Genomic DNA, 17023 nt, shown 5'->3' with positions numbered 1-17023 from the left:
TGCTGTAAATGCCATTATATCTTAAAGTCATTTGTGGGTGGTATTCAGATTTCAAAAGACATTAGGTCATACTATGGTTGATAATCATTAAAGGAAAAACAAATAATATGTATTATTAGTACTGTTCTTCTGATTTTGCACTTATCCTTTGTTGTTGGAATTTTCATTAATCATCAAAATTAGTAAATGTTTTATATGCTAAAAAATTTTGTACACAAATGGGAAAAATCTAAACCATTGGCAGATTATCCTGATTAATAATTTTCTACTATAAAACAAAAGTTGAGATTTCTATCCGTATACAGTTATGAGACTCTGGAATCAGACTTGGGTTTGAATCCTGGCTTTACTACTGCCTTGGTGAGTGACCAAACACAAGTATCTCAACTGAGCCCCATTTTCCTCATTTGCAAAATGGGAACAGGAATACCTTGTAGGGTTGTATGAGAATTAGGAGAATAATGCATGTGAAATGCTTAGCACAGTGGTACCATGATGTAGGGACTTAATAAATGAGAGCTATTATTAGTATAATCTATTGTTAAGGACTGTAATAAGGTCTGTTTTCTTTTTAACTTGGATGAATTTAGAGATTAAGGAGCAAATATCACAGTTTTGATACATTTGGACCTATAATTTCAAAACAGCTCATTTATCCACATACACTCCTTTCTGAGACTTGGAATTAAGGTATATGTAACGATTTGACTGAAGTCTCTGCTCTGGCTCTTCTTTCTTAGGAATTATTTGGGTAGGTATGCCAGTTAAAACTTACCTAAAACCTCAAGCCTAAAAAATAAGTCATTAACTTTTTTATGAGGTTTTCATTAGCCAATTATTATTTATTGACCATCTGATAAGTAGGATAAAAAAATACAAAGGACTAATACGATTCACTCTACACATTTAGAACTATAAATGACTTGGGCATCTTTTTTTTAACACATACATTAATTTTGGAGTGTCTATTTTGTGCTAGACATAAAATATGTATCCCTACAGATACAGAGATGAAAAGATAAATCTCTACTCTGAAGAAGCTTATAGTCTAGTATGGTGTCCACAAAGGAACTTGAAAGCCACTTCTTATAATAATATAAGCCTTCCCTGACACTCCTTAACTTCAGCTTGCGGAAACACTGTTCTCATGTGGTCCCATGGCATTCTGTGCTTGTTCTTATTTTAGCATTTCTCACACTGTGTATTGTCTCCTGTGCTAGACTCTAGGCTACTTGAGGACAGCAGTGTGTCTTACCCATTACAGAAGAAAAAGATAACTAAAACATGATCTTGGCCCTTAAATAACTTAAAATTGAGTAACAAAGACCTATATAACCAAGTAACATATATAAAGAACTACAGTATAAGTTTGTATGAAATAAATGCCTGCAAAGTGTATGCTGCAGGAGGTAGCGGGTTTGGGATTTTTTTTTTTTAGAAGAGATGGCATTTGAATTGAATTTTGATAGGATTTCCATAGGTAAGGAGGGAGGGAAGAAAATCTAAGATGAGGGAAAGGCACAGAAGCAAGACAGTGCATGAGCCTTATGGGTGGGATCCAGCAAGATTATTGGGTGGGGGCTTCATTGTAACTGACCTTGAGTGCAGTAGCAAGGTGTTGGGACTATGTTCTGCAGGCAGTGGTGTGCTGACAAGGATATCTGGGCAAAAGGACTTGATCACTTTGTCAACAGGGTGAGTGTTGGGAAAAGAAAGATTTAGGAGCAGCAGTCTGGAGGTTTCCAATAATGTAGCAAGAGATGTTGTAGTGACACCCAGGTCAGAGGGAATAGAGCAATTTAGAAAACATTGTACAAATGGACATATCAGACCCTGATCTAGAGTAAGGGTTGAAGATTGCAATTTCATAGTCCTTTTTTCAAAGGTGATGACAGAAGCTATGACAGTGGCTAAGGTTACCCAGGAAAAGTACAGAGAATGCAAGCCAAGCAAAGGCACAGAACTTTCTGGAAAATTTTATTTTAAGGGGTAGGTAAATCTACAGATTTAGAAGATTAATAGAACTATCTTTGGAATTAAGGGATTTGCCTACAATTTAGGGCAGAGCCCCCTAGAACCAAGGTGCCCCCACCTCTAACTCAGTGCACTATTAGTTTAATGCTCTGGACTCTTGTTTAATGCGAGATTCAAAAATCCCACCTATCACCTTTCTCATCCCTATCCATCATGGTAAGACAGACTAAACTTGAATTTTGGACACCTTTACATGAATCAAAGTGTCCTATATGCCTTATGCTTCTAGCTACCAATAGCAAAGAGAAAATTTTGCCATTGGAAAACACAGGGCAAGCCATCCAAATTGATGCCATTTAAAATTATAATGTGTGATATGAATTGATAGTAGGCATTGTGAAAAGTCTAATTTCTACCTTATGCTTCAAAGGCAATAAGTTAATCTTATTATTAAAAGTTTTTGTATCCCTTATGTAAAAATCTGCTACATTTTCAACACTAAATTATTATTATCCACAATACCTTGTTATATACAGAAATGGAAAAATTTTGCTGAAATAAGCCAAACCAAATTTTTTCTTTACATTTTTAACAGAAGATTTTGTTATTAATGACAGTCTTCTATGGAATGTGCCAAAGGGTATGGCTTAAAACTGTTTTTAACTCTTAATTATCAAGTGAAATACTTATACCTCAAAGAGGGAGCCCTGAAAAGAAAGGCTATGAAACTTTGATAAAGACCATCCTAATGAGCAAGTACATAATGGGGCCCATCCTGAGAATAGCATCATCTATTGCTGAACAATAAAACTAAATTATACACGGGTTTTATTTATTTGGCTGGCAGAGCTAAACTTTGAAATGAACTATCAACTCATAAAAAAATAATAAAGAGGACCCAAATAAACAAAAACAAAAGCAAAAAAAGAGGAGAAATAACAATACCAGAAATACAAACAACTGTAAGAGAATGTTATGAAAAATTATATGCCAACAAATTGGACAACTTAGAGGAAATGGATAAATTCCTAGAAACATATAATCTTCCAAATGCTAAATCAGGAAGAAATAGAAAATTCGAACAAACTGATTACCAGCAATGAAATTGAATCAGTCATCAAAAAGCTCCCAACCAATGAAAGTCCAGGATCCAACCGCTTCACAGGCAAATTCTACCAAACATTTAAAGAAGAGTTAATGTCTATTCTTCTCAAACTATTCCAAAAAGTACAAGAGGAAGGAAAACTTCCAAATTCATTCAGTGAGACCAGTATCACCCTGATATCAAAACCAGATAAAGACACCACAAAAAGAACTACAGGCCAATATCTCTGATAAATATGGATGCAAAAATCCTCAACAAAATACTAGCAAACCAAATCCAACAATACATTCAAAAAATCATTCATCATGATCAAGTGGGACTTATTCCCAGGATGCAAGTGTGGTTCAATATTCTCAAATCAATCAATGTGATATATCTTATCAATAAGAGAAAGGATAGGGGCACCTGGGTGGCTCAGTCATTAAGTGTCTGCTTTCAGCTCAGGTCATGATCCCGGGGTCTTGGGATCGAGCCCCACATCAGGCTCCCTCCACAGGAGGCCTGCTTCTCCCTCTCCCACTCCCCCACTTGTGTTCCTGCTCTCGCTAACTCTCTCTGTCAAATAAATAGATAGTCTTTTAAAAAAAAATGAGAAAGGATAAAAATCATATGATCATTTCAATAGATGCAGGAAGAGCATTTGACAAAGTACAACATCCATTCATGATATAAACCTCTCAACAAAGTAGCTCTAGAGAGAATATACCTTAACATATTAAAGGCCTTATATGCAAAACCCACAGTGAACATCATGCTCAATGGGAAAAACCTGAGAGCTTTTCCCCTAAGGTCAGGAATAAGACAAGGATGTCTACTCTTTACTGCTTTTATTCAACATAGTACTAGAAGTCCTAGCTATAGCAATCAGACAAGAAAAAGAAAGACATCCAAATTGGTAAGGAACAAGTAAAATTTTCACTGTTTGTAGATGACATGATACTATATATAGAAAACGCTAAAGACCCCACCAAAAAACTACTAGAACTGACAAATGGAGTAAAACTGTGGGATACAAAATCAATGTACAGAAATCTGTTGCATTCCTATACACTAATAATGAAGCAGCAGAAAGTGAAATTATGAAAACAATGTCACTTAAAATTACACCAAAACCAATAAAATATCTAGGGATAAATTTAACCAAAGAGATGAAAGACCTGTACTCTGAAAACTATAAAATGTTGATGAAAGAAATTGAAGATGGCACAAAGAAATGGAAAGACATTCCATACTTACGGATTGGAAGAATGAATAGTGTTACAATGTCTATACTATCCAAAGAAATACACAGATTTAATGCAATCCCTACCAAAATACCAACATTTTTCATAGAACTAGAACAAAGAATCCTAAAATTTGTATGGAATCACAGAAGACCCTGAATAGCCAAAGCAATTTGAAAAAGAAAAACAAAACTGGAGGTATCACAATTCCAGATTTCAACTTACATTACAAAGTGGTAATAAATAAAACAGTATGGTACTGACATAAAAGTAGCCACATAGATCAATGGAACAGAATAAAAAGCCCAGAAATAAACCCATAATTATATGGTCAATTAATCTTTGACAAAAGAGAAAGAAAAACAATTAGAAAAAGACAGTCTCTTCAACAAATGGTGTTGGGAAAATTGGACATATACATGCAAAATAATGAAACTGGACCACTTTTTTACACCATACACAAAAATAAACTCAAAATGGATTAAAGAACTAAATGTGAGACTTGAAGCCATAAAAATCCTTGAAGAAAACATAGTAATGTCTCTGACATTGACTATAGCAACATCTTTCTAGGTATATCCCCTAAGGCAAGGGAAATAAAAGGAAAAAAAAAAACTATTGGGACAACATTAAAATAAAAAGCTGCTGCAGAGTGAAGGAAACAATCAATAAAATTAAAAGGCAACTTATGGAATGGGAGAAGATATTGGCAAATGACATATCCAATAAAGGGTTAATATCTAAAAATATATAAATTAGAAAACACACAAAAAATGAATAATCCAATTAAAAATGGGCAGAAGACATGATCAGACATTTCCCCAAACAAGGCATCCAGATAGCCAACATACACATGAAAAGATGCTGAACATCACCCATCGGCAGGGAAATACAAATCAAAACTACAATGTGATATCACCTCACACCTGTCAGAATGACTTAAAAAAAAAAAAAAACAAGGATTGATGAGGATGTGGAGAAAAAAGAATCCTCTTGCACAGTTGGTGGGAATGCAAACTAGTGTGGCCACTGTGGAAAAGAGCATGGAGGGTCCTTAAAAAATTAAAACAGAACTACTCTATGATCCGCTAATTGGACTGGTGGGTATTTACCCCCAAAATCCAAAAACACTAATTCAAAGGGATACATGCACCTGTATGTTTATTGTAGCATTATTTACAATAGCCAAATTATGAAAACAGCCCAAGTGTCCATCAACTGATGAATGGATAAAGAAGATGGTGGTATGTATATACAGTGGAATATTATTCAGCCATAAGAATGAATCAAGATTCATTCTCTTGCCATTTGCAGTGACATGGATGGAGTTACAGAGTATAATGCTAAGCAAAATAAGAGACAAATGCCATATGATTTCATCATATGTGGAATTTAAGAAACAAAACAAACAGGCAAAGGAAAAAAAAGACAAACCAAGAAACAGACTCTTCCCTATAGGGAACAAACTGATGGTTACCAGAGGGGAGGTGGATGAAATATGTGATGGGGATTAAAGAGTACACTTACCATGATGGAAAAAGAAATGAACTATCACAAGCCATGATTAATGAACTGTTTATAACTGAAAAACTCTGATAAAAGTTGACAAAATGAGCAGGTTCAGTAAACGCACTAAAAGTTGATGGCCCGTACCTAGATAATTGAGTACTTTTATCCTTAGAAAATGGATTTTAGCCATTTGAATGTGACACAGTAAATGAACCCATTAGGATTCTCATATATGGAATCATTGCCTACCCAAAAAGATCTGAAACATACTTTTGAATTGGCCAGTCATTTTCTAGTGTACAGGTTCCAGAAAAATGATGAGGTTTTGTTTTGTTGTTTTTAATTTTTTCTATTGTTTTATTTTCCTTAGTTTACTTTGGATTTCTGTTTTTTTGCTTTTCTCAGGTGTATTTCATTAAAGGATAATATACATATAGAAATGTCTTTCACAGGTATACAACTCAGTGAAATTTCACAAATTGAATATACCCAGGTATCCAGCACCCAGATTAAGACATAGGACATCTCCAGTCCTTGAGAATCCACCATCATAGTCCCTTCCAGTCAATAGATGCCTACCCTCCAAAACTGTTGGAAGATAATTATCATGGGTCTCTGATGTTTCTGCACTTTTGGAAGCAGAAACACTAACTGCCTTTGTTCAGAGTATCTTTTCAAGGATATCCATGAATAGCCTTGGAAGACAGAAATGGTGTTTCCCTCCAGAGCAAAGGGCAGGTTTGCTTACAGCCTTGAAAAAGTAGAGATTGTGTCTCCTATGGAGCAAAGTATAGGTTTCCTTGCTGTTCAGTATAATAAAGATAATGTCTGCCTTCAAAGCAAAGGGCAGACATGCTTAATTCCCATTATAAAGGATTCACTTTCCTTCAGCCCAGGGTTCCTCTCTTCTAACGCAGCCCACTGTGTGTGCAGGTGTCACGTGGCTTTCTTCATGCTGCAGATTAAGAATTAGGGCTCAAGAGACTGGTGGAAATACTGACACTGGCTGTTGAGCTGTAAGGTCCTTTGTCTCTGACTCAGCATCTGCTAACTAGGCAGGATAATGTGCTAAGTTTGTAAGTAGGGGGTCAGATACCAGAATCTTCACTGTTCTTGATAGTGATGACTGTTTGAACTTCTACCACTACAGATCAAGTTCACCTGTTCTTAAACTTCATATAGAAATGGAATTATATAGTACGTACTTGAGTCTGGCTTCTTCTATCCAACATCATATTGTGAGATTGTTTCATATTACTACATGTAGGCATAGTTCTTTATTTCTCACAGTATTCCATGGTGTGAATATTTAAAACTTGTTTATTTTTTCAGCCAGTGGTGAATATTGGGGCAGTTCCCAGTGTTAGCTAGAATTGTGCTGTTAAAAACATTTCTATGCATGTCTTTGTGAATACATATATGCATTTCTGTTGGGAATATTCCCAGAGCTGGATCAGAGGGTGTGCATAGAGACTGCCAAACAGTTGTCTAAAGTATTCGTATCAGGCTACTCTTCTACCATTCTGGTTTCTCTGTGTACTTTCCACCCTTGTTATTTTCCATCTTTTTAGTTTAACTGTTTTTTCAGGCTGACATGCTTTGATTTTGCCATAATGTGTATAAATAAAGATAAATATGCCAATGGTACCCTTCCAATTTTACAGAGAAATCTCACAAGTCATTTTGCTATTTAGAAAAAGAGATACATCAATGACTAAGTTGTTACCAGGGTAAATTGTCAAGACAATCAAAGCCACAAATTTTTTGTTAGGGAATTTTTCCATGAAGACAACAATTTCTGAAGTCTTCAGCTTCTGACAAGACCAAGTTATTCAAACTGCATTTCTAAAGGTAGTTTTAACAGAAACAAGGTGAAAACTGTTAAGAATATTCACAGAACTCTCTATGGTATACAGGAAAGAGATGGATATTCTTCCAAATGTTCCCAATTGAAAATAAAACAAAATCTCTACTGCCAAATCTTCCCAGTAAGCAGAAGCAGAGAAAGTAATAGATTTTACTAAATACGAGTGAAATTAAGGGCACAGTAGTATTGTATTAATCTTCCACATAAAAAAGATCACATGAAAACAAGAGAGAAAACAGTCAACATGGCACTGTTTTTCTTTAGAAAACCCTTTGCGAGGCAACAGAGTTAACGCTTCAGCAACCTGCAGTTCTCCCAGGCCAGTCCTGAGAACAGTATTCCTCCTCCTATCACCACTCCCAGAGCACATTGTTCTTGCAGGCTCACAGTCGACCCAGTCTTAATTTTGGGCCCTGCATTTCAGGCTCAGTCCTGCATCTGGCCTTTTGTTCAGTTTTCCCTGCTAAGGGCACCAACCACAATCTCTTTGGTTCCTTTCATCCATTCAGAACTGGAAACACCTTTCTTTCCCTGTGGACTGGTCTTCCTTTGAGCCCTGTAGTCATTGCTAAGGGAGGGAGGGATTGGAAGAGCACAGAGGGGCAATAAGAGCTCCAGAAGTTTCCTTGAAAGGATGCCCACTCTGCCCCTGGAGATGACAAGGGAGCTAGATTAAACTAAAGAGCCTGCTTCTGCAGATGAGTCTGGGCTACCTTTGTTTTTGTTTTTGTTTTTGTTTTTTGAGGAGGGGCTACTACTTTTAAAAAGAGGTAGAAGAGATATGAAAGAGGGATGAGAAACGGGGAGAGGAGGAGGAGAAAGAGAAAGTGTACACCACCCTGGCACCTCTGACACTTGATCATGTTGAGGACGAAGAAAGGCGAATCAGAGTCCCTACATTTTGTATGAATTCACTGGGCAAGGCTAAGAAAGCCTAGTACTTTCTCACCAAAGACATTACCGTTATCCTTGCCGTGTGAATTGGCTCTAACTTGTTCACTCAACCACAGCTGGACAGCCAGTAGTGCCAGAGGTCGTGGTGGTATGGAATTAAGGTCTTTGAGGGGAGGAATAGGAATGCCTTTTCTGGGCTGGTGGGGAACCTGGGTCTACCAACACTTCTGAAGATCAGGATTGATCAAAAACCAGAAAGTGGAGCTGACAGTGGTCTGGAAAATGTACATCCATCAGGCAGCAGCCCAAGGGGGGTGTATAGCCAGGAGCAGGCAGCACTCAGGGACTGGAAGGGCAGGAAGATCAATGGAGTTGGATACATCACATAGGCCCAAGTGGCACACTGCCGTTCACCCTGGGCTTGATTAATGCCCAGCAGTTGTCCACAGTGATAAGCAGAGTGTGTCAAACAGGCTCCTGAGGACACGTGATGTCATGAGCACTGGGTGTTACTAAGACTGAATTACTGACCTCTATCTCTGAAACTAATAATACATTTTATGTTGATTGAATTTAAAATAAAAAATTCATTAAAATTAAAAAAAAAAACACAAAACACAGCTCCTGAATATAGCTAGAAATCCAGGTGGTAGTAATCAGAGTAGAGGTCCTGGGAACAAGCAGGGTGCAAGCATTGTAGATAAAGACAGTGCAATTTATAGCATCATTTGTTTGACTTAGAAGAGTGTGAACCGTGCTGCAGAGCATGTAATGTTAATGCAGAACAGCCATGAAGATCTCAATCCTGCAGTTGAGAGAGTAAGTGTTCAAAGGAAGGAGGGTGCAGAAAGATCAGCACACAAAGAGTTATAGGCGTACCCAGTTCTGTTGCCAAGGCACAGGTCCCTCAGCAAGTGGTAGGGGATCTTGTATGGGAGTACTTCCAAGGGCAGAGGTTAACCAGATTGGAACCCAAAGGGATCCCCATTGGCTTCCTTATCTGGCAGAGTCTAACTCTATGGGCCCCTTCACACAATAGGCAGTATTCAAGTGGATTTGGTCAGAGGTCCTCTTTGATAATCTCAGCAATTGTGTCAGGCTCTGGAAGGTTGTGGTCTGAAAACCAACTGAGGAAGCTGCAGGTGACGTCTCGATTCCTATGAATGAAAGACTAGAGTTCATGGCCTGGGTGCCCTATGATTGGAGTGGCAAGAGACTCCACTTGGTCGGATGATCTGACCTCATATTCCTCGACAATCAGCTTGTTTCTGCACTGTGGGTTTCTTTGAAAGAACTAGAACTTGAAGCCCACCCTAGGGTGTCTCCAAATTGGCTATGTACCTTAACATGTCTGCTGCTTGGCCTCTAATCAGGGTGGACAGCTATCGGTGGTTCCAAAAGGCACTGACTCAGAAGCTGGGGATATTCTGAACAATGCATCTCCTCCGCTCTAGGAAGTGTTGACGTACCTGGCCACACTTGTGCTGTAACTGTAGTACGGCTCTGTCAACCTGAGCATTCAGTCTCCACTTCCAGCTGCATGGCCTCCAGGGAGCTCATGTGGACATCCACGTTCAGGGACCAGGGACCTTCCTTGACCTTCACCTCATTTACCACCTTATTTTCCTTCACCACTTCCATTTCTTTACCTGCTGGCTTCTGCTCCACCACTTCCGCCCCCTCCTTCTCATCTACTGCTCCTGGGAAGATGGCACACCCTCAGTCTTTATTTCCTTGGCCTTTGCCCCAGTCATCACTTCAGACCCCAGCCTCCCCGAGCCCTGGATTTCTAGGCCCTTGTTCCCAACAGGGCCATGTAGCTCTTCACACTGACAGCCATTTTTTCAGGCTGCTAGCAATTGCCCAGAGGCTGCTTCCAGGCTCTCCATGGGTCAGTCTCATGACCGTCTGTTTCCATAACCTCTGTCATCCTTTTTATTTGCTTGTCGGTGTGTGGTGGTATCACATGGTGGTTTTAAGTTGCATTTACCTAATGTGTAACAAAGTGAAAACCTTTTCATGTGTTTTGGGGCCATTTTGATATCCCCTTTTTGAAGTGTCTGAGTCTTCTCTCCATTTTTCTATTGAGTATTCCATATTTTTCATATTGATTTGTAGGAATCCTTTATAAGTGCTAGATGCAAATCTGTTTTCAGAAAGGTGTCTTGCAAATATCGTCTCCCTTTCTGAGTTGCTTTTCTCTGTATTAATGATGTCTTTGGATGAACAAAAGTTGTAAATTGTAATGTGTTCCAATTTATCATTTTCCCCTTGAGATTAGGGCTCTTTGTGCTGTTTAAGAAATCTTCCTTCTCCAAGATCTTTCACTTTTATATCTACAATCGATCTGAAATTGGCTTTTGTGAATGGTATGAGAGGAGTCAAGGTTTGTTTTTTCCATATGACTATTGAATTGACCAGACACTGTCTATTGAAAAGACCATCACTTCCCCATGCATTAAATGTTTCCATCAAAAGTGGCATGTGGCATATGTCATTGGCCAGAGCCAGTCAGATGGCCTTGCCTAGCTTCAAAAGGTCAGGTAAGTGTTACCATTCCCTGAGCCTGGACGAAGGAAACTAGAAGTACTGGTGAGCACTATAATCACTCATCAAAGTGTATAACTTGAGTAATGTGTAAAAGACCAGCAGAGTTAGGCCAAAGAATGTAAAGAAAAGGTAATGAGGAATGTAAGAAGAGAAAAATGAATGATAATAGAGTATGTTAACCAAAGATTAACAGTAAAGGGAGAGAGAATAAGTTAACAGTATTTGGAATGAAAAATATAATCATAAGTTAGATCTTTAGTAGTGATCTAAAGAAATATGAGAGAGCATGTTGGACAGCTTTTATGCCAGTGCATTTTCAAACCAGGATGAAATATATTCATGGCATGTATAACTTATTAACACTGAAATACAGTACAAAACCTAAATAGACATAGAAACAATAAATAAATTGAATCAAGAGTTTGAAAATAATCTTACCACAAAAACAGCATGAGGCTGAAATGGTCTTGAGACAAATACTACCATACTTTTAAGGAATACATAACCTACTGAACATTATTTATTGTGTACCTGTGGTATACCTGGCACTCTTCTAGGCCCTTAGGATATACTGGTAAATAGAACAAAGATTTCTTCCCTCTTGGAGTTTGTAACAGAGGAGAAAGACAATGAATAACAAGTAAACAGTAAATCATACCAGAAAGTGATGAATGCTAAGGAAAAGAAACAGTAAGAGTTGAGTAAGTTGAGTGAGGGTTCTGGGGTTGGGAGTGGAGGTAGTAGTTTTAAATAGGGTGGTCAGAGGAAGCCTCGTTGAAAAGGTTAAGATTCTGGCAAAGATTCAAATATGAGAGAATTAGTTAGTGGATATTCTAGAGAAGCGCATTCTAGGAAGAGAGAAGAGCTAAGCAGAGGCACTAAGATGGGAGCATGTCTAGGGTGTTTGAGAAATAACAAGGAGATCAGTGTGATTGGAGCACACTGAATGAGAGAGGCCAGATCAAGTAGGGTCTAATATGATACTATAAGATGTTTGGCTTCTGCTCTTAGTGAAATGGAAAGCCATTTCAGGATTTTGAACAGAGAACTCAGAATCTGACTTAGGTTTTGCATGGATCGCTGTGGCTCTTGCATGAGGAATAGATTGGATGGGGGCAGTAGTAGATGTAGGGAGACCTTTTGGAAGGCTATCAAAGTAATCAGGTGAAAGAAATTTTCCAGATCAAGTGGTAGCAAGGGATGTGGATGGTAGATGCAGTATAATGGTATAGGGAAATGAATTGGATAGGGAAAACAAGAAAAAGAAGTCAAGGATGACTCCATGGATTTTGACCTCAGTAGCTGGTAAGATGGAATTGCCAGAAGCAGAGAGGGGAAGGTCGTGGTGGAGCAAATCTCCACAGGAGAATCAGAAGTTTGCTTCTGGTTGAGTTAAATTTAAAATCACTGTTGAACAACAGAGTTGAGATAGGCATTAGGAATTTGGAGCTCACAAGAGGTCTGGGACAGGGCTGCATATTTGGGAATAATCAGCATACATGATATTTAAAGCCATAGAGCTGGATGAAATCACCAAGGATGTGAGTATTGATAGACTAAGCCCTGGGGCCTCCAAAATTACACAGTCAAGGAGAAGAAGACTAAGGAGAGATCAGTGAGGTGGGAGGGAATAGGAGAGTGTGCAATGTGCTGGCAGCCAGATGTGTAAAGGCAAGTGTTCAACTGTGTGACATGGTGCTGACAGGTCAAGTAAAATGAAGTCTGAGAATTGACCATTGGATTTTACAACAAAAAGAGTCACTGGTGACTCAGTAAGAGCACTTTCAGTGGAGTAGTGGTGGTTGAAATGGGTTTTAAAAGGAATGAGAGGAAAGAAATTGGAGACAGTGAATATTGACAATCCTTTTGAGGAATTTGCTCCAAAAGGAAATAGAGAAATGGGGTCATCACTTGACAAGAACAGTTTTGAAAGAGTGGGAGGGTGACAGCTTAGCTATAATGGGTTTAAGAGGAAATGGGAAGGGAGAGAGTGAAAGCAGCAAGAATACACGACTCTTGAGGAGTTTTGCTTCAGAGAAGTGGGATGATGGCTGGTGGAGAAAGTGGGTCGAAGAAAATGTTTTTAAAATGGGGCAAAAAGAAGTATGTGTACATGCTGATGTCAGTTATTTAGTAGGGGGCAAAAATTAATGATGTAGGGGAAAGGAAGGAGAATCAGTGGATAGATGTCCTTGAATAGATAAGAGCAGATGGAATCTGGTACCCAAGTGGAGGAGGAGGCTGTCTATGGGAGCATGACAAGTTCACCCATGGGAACCAGCAGGAAGGCAAAGGATGAGGGTGTGTATGCTGGGCAGTGGGTAGAAGTAGAAGTGGTGGGATCTATGAAATTCTCTTCTGGTTGTTTCAGTGTTGCCAGTCAAGTAGAAAGCAAGATTATCAAGTGAGTGCAGATGAGGCAAGAGGCAGTGGGACTCTGAGGAGAGAGCATCAAGGTCATGAATGTAAAGTGAGGCCCATCAGCCTGCTTGTGAATTTTTCTTCAGCTACATTCAGTGTACAGGCGCAGCATGAGTAAGCAGAGTTAGATTTAGAGCTGAAGCAAGAAGGGCAAGAGAATGATGAGAATAATTGATCTTAGAACCTACAGGGATGAGGGGCAGTGAAACAGTGGCCTGATCAATACACTGGAAGCCCCAGGGAACTGAAGATCACTGGGGCCAAGTACCAGAGTGAGCTAGAAGGATGCCGTAGTGTTCTGGGAGGGGACTGCAAGGGATTGGTCAGAATCCTCACCCCTCCAAGTGGGGCTTGGACAAGGCTGACTGAGGGTGAGGCCATGCCAGGGGAGGAGGTCAATGAAGCAGGAGGCCAGCGAGGGAAGGATCGCTGATGTGTCTATTGCAATCACAGAATAAGATCAGAGAGCAGTGAGAAGGAGCCAGGAGCTCAAATCATTAAGAAATGAGGGGAATGAAGTGGGAGTGGCATGAATGCAGGACATTAGGTGATCTAAACTGATGATGGATTTAAAGCTGGGTCTGTATTCCAGGGCCAAGGTAAATTATATAGCAATGCCACCTTTGGCTGAAATCAGTGGGAGAGCAGACACCTTTAAAATTGCATATTAATGTCACAGACCCTGTATTTTACTATTTTTCTTTTTCTCAAAGTGCCTAGAGGAAGGTTACACATACATTAGCTGATCAAAAATAAGGAATGTTTACGTTATTTTTTTTTTAATTGGAAAGTGAGCAGTGATAATACTGAGTTTAGTTTGAAATGTAATTTTCTCTTGGGGTCTCTCATTCTGCTTGTGTCCTAGAGCAGATGGACTAGAAACTACTGAAAAGAACAAAATAGGATTTTAAGTTGGGACTTGAAACATTCTGGCTATATACATACATACATACATATATATATGCACACATATATATATATTACTCATCCACACACACACATATATAATTTTTTTTAGAAAGGGGGAATATAGAGAGAGAATACAAAATATCTGAACCATCTAGTCAACCAGAGGCAGAGACAGAGGTGTGACAAGAGAGGAAGAGGGAACAGGGAGGGATAGAAAGAGAAAAGGGGAAGGAAGAAAAGAAGAAAAATGAGGCAAGAAGGAAGGATGGCTTTTCGGGAGAAGTACAGTGTGACCACAGTTCTGCACAACGTAGAATTGTGAGTGTTTGAGTTCCCTGGGAAACAGGGAAAGCATGCTCTTTTAACGGATAAACTTAAGAGAAGATGAATGAAGAGAGCCTGTGAATTGTATAGTCTTCTTTCTCTTGGACTCTTCAAATCTCAATGAGCAGTTCGTCCTTGTTTTGAAAGGGATCTCTCACTCTTGACTCAATTCTTTAAACAAGTGTGTTTGTCCACTGATTTGGCAGAGCCGTGGTTCCTTGGGCTAGGCCACCCAGCATAGAAGGCTGAGGGCCTCAGTACCGTGTTACTTGCTTAAGACTGGAAAGAATGTTGGGTAGAGGAGGGGGGAGCTGCACACTTTGTTCATTTCCTCAGTTTCCCATAGAAAGCGCATGAAACTGTGTTTGCAGAGGGAATGGTGAGAAAGAGGCTTTGCGTGATTAACCAAGTAGCTTTACAGGGAGCAGTTATCTCTCTATGGCCTCTTAGAAAAAATATATAAATAGAGAGAATTGGAGTGAAAATATTTTAGTTACCAGAGTGTGGGTAATGATTTACTCTGGGAAAGTCAATAATCGTGATTTAACGATTTTCTAGTAATGCAGCACTCAGAGAGAGCAAATACTCATGATGGGCCCTGATGGATCTGGGAAAGGCTGAAGGTCTGTGTCGGGGGCTGGCCTGGCAGACTGGCCCCAGGGGGACAGAGCCAGATGGCAGGGGTGACAGAGGTCAGCCCAGGGGTCTATAGAGCCATTAGAAAGATGGAAAAATACAGTATAAAACATGACATAGAACATGTCTGTAATAGGTAAATGTTAAATGTAATCATTCTAGCCTGATTGAGATAAAAGTAATGATTAAAAATAGATACTATAGCAAATCATAATTTATGAAAATTTGAAATATTGTGGGATCTTTAAAAAAAACGTGACTTTAAAAAACAAAGTGCATCAATGGTGTCATCATTGCAAGAGCATATTTTTTGAGCCAATACTGCCAACTGCTTTAAAGACTCTTTTAGACCCTATGCTAGTTACAGAATGGTGGACAGAATGTTGTTCTAATGCCTGGTGCTTTCTTCTCAGCAGTCATTTTTAAATGATCTCTTAATATCTTTTTTCTCTAGAAACAGCAATATTTTTGTTTTGGTGCATTACATCCTCACTGAACCCTCTGAGCTAGGTACTATCATTAGCCCCATTTTACAGACATGAAACTGAGGTGCAGAAATAATAAGTAATTTGCTCACAGACACATAGGAAATGGCAAAGTCAGGATAGGAATCCAGGCAGTCAGAACCCCCGGCTCTTCCTCTTAAACACTGCGGCACACTCTGAGCCTTTCTCTGCCTCACTTTTCTCCTGGCGGTTGTGATGATTAAATAAGATACGGAGCTCAGGCAGGGGAGGCATTTGTTCTGTCGTTATCTGTTTCTGTATTGTTTGATTTGTTATAAAAACACGAATTATTCATGTATTTTTGTAATCAAGAAAAAAAAATTGGGGCCGCCTGGGTGGCTCAGTGGGTTGAGCGTCTGACTTGATTTCGGCTCAGGTCATGATCTCAGGGTTGTGAGACTGAGCCCCCTATTGGCTCCGTGCTGGGCGTGGAGCCTGCTTGAGATTCTCTCTCTACTTCTCCTCCTGTCCCTCCCCGCCTCTCTCTCCCTCTTAAATTAATTAATTAGTTAATTAATTAATTCTAAGGCCTATAAGACTCCCTGGCATAGAGAGGCACCTAATAAAGTTGTTGTTATTACGTCTGAAAGCAAAGTTCTAGAGTTTCCACTTGACCTAGGAGGGATTTATGAGCGCTGGAAGCTCGGTTGGGAAGGGAAGAAATAAGATAGGGCAATAGGCAGAGAAGAATTTGGGTTAGAGGTTTCTATTTTCCAATGAGAAGGGCTTGTATTTGCTAAAGTGAGGGGTGGGAAACGGGGGAGGGAGAGCAAATCGGTTAAGTGAGTATGAAAACCGATGGAGTTAAGTCCCAAGGAACAGGGCAAGAGGGATAGTCCTAGAACCTTGGATAAAATAACTTACCTTGAAAAAGGTTAACATGACTTACCCGTTAGTAGATAAGGCCCATTTTTTTGAGCTCATTGAGGTAATAAAAATAACAAGATCATTTTGGAAAATGAGAAGGGGATGAAAAGAACTCTATGGTTTTATTTATCTGCCTGGTTCTGGGCAATGTGAGAATAGGTTTTCTGAAGAGGAGCCAACAGTTTATTTTTCCATTTGTGGGTTACAATGGTAAAATGATTGTCGGCAAAAGAACATC

The 17023-nt window shown here is 39.3% G+C and overlaps 2 protein-coding genes across 4 annotated transcripts in view; one reads left to right on the top strand and one right to left on the bottom strand.

Moving 5' to 3' along the window:
* ACYP2 (acylphosphatase 2) overlaps positions 1–17023 on the top strand; it is a 162096-nt gene that overhangs the window by 103249 nt on the left and 41824 nt on the right. For 2 of the 3 annotated variants that reach the window (XM_088026536.1, XM_088026537.1), the window contains one exon: positions 1872–1989. The exons of the other annotated variant lie outside the window; for it this stretch is intronic. In XM_088026536.1, coding sequence (XP_087882662.1) covers positions 1872–1989 — 118 coding nt within the window. The remainder of the gene's footprint in view (positions 1–1871; positions 1990–17023) is intronic. 3 annotated transcript variants of the gene reach the window in all.
* Positions 9529–11608, bottom strand: TSPYL6 (TSPY like 6). Its single transcript, XM_088026235.1, is given in 6 exon segments — positions 9529–9557; positions 9560–9897; positions 9899–10093; positions 10095–10272; positions 10275–10401; positions 11561–11608. Coding segments are annotated over 6 exon segments (915 nt in total).

The sequence above is a fragment of the Eumetopias jubatus genome, unplaced genomic scaffold (assembly GCF_037043125.1).
Source record: "Eumetopias jubatus isolate StellerSeaLion01/CBP00866 unplaced genomic scaffold, mEumJub1_p1.0 scaffold_9, whole genome shotgun sequence".
Taxonomy (NCBI): domain Eukaryota; kingdom Metazoa; phylum Chordata; class Mammalia; order Carnivora; family Otariidae; genus Eumetopias; species Eumetopias jubatus.
This window is presented reverse-complemented; position numbering and strand designations above follow the sequence as displayed.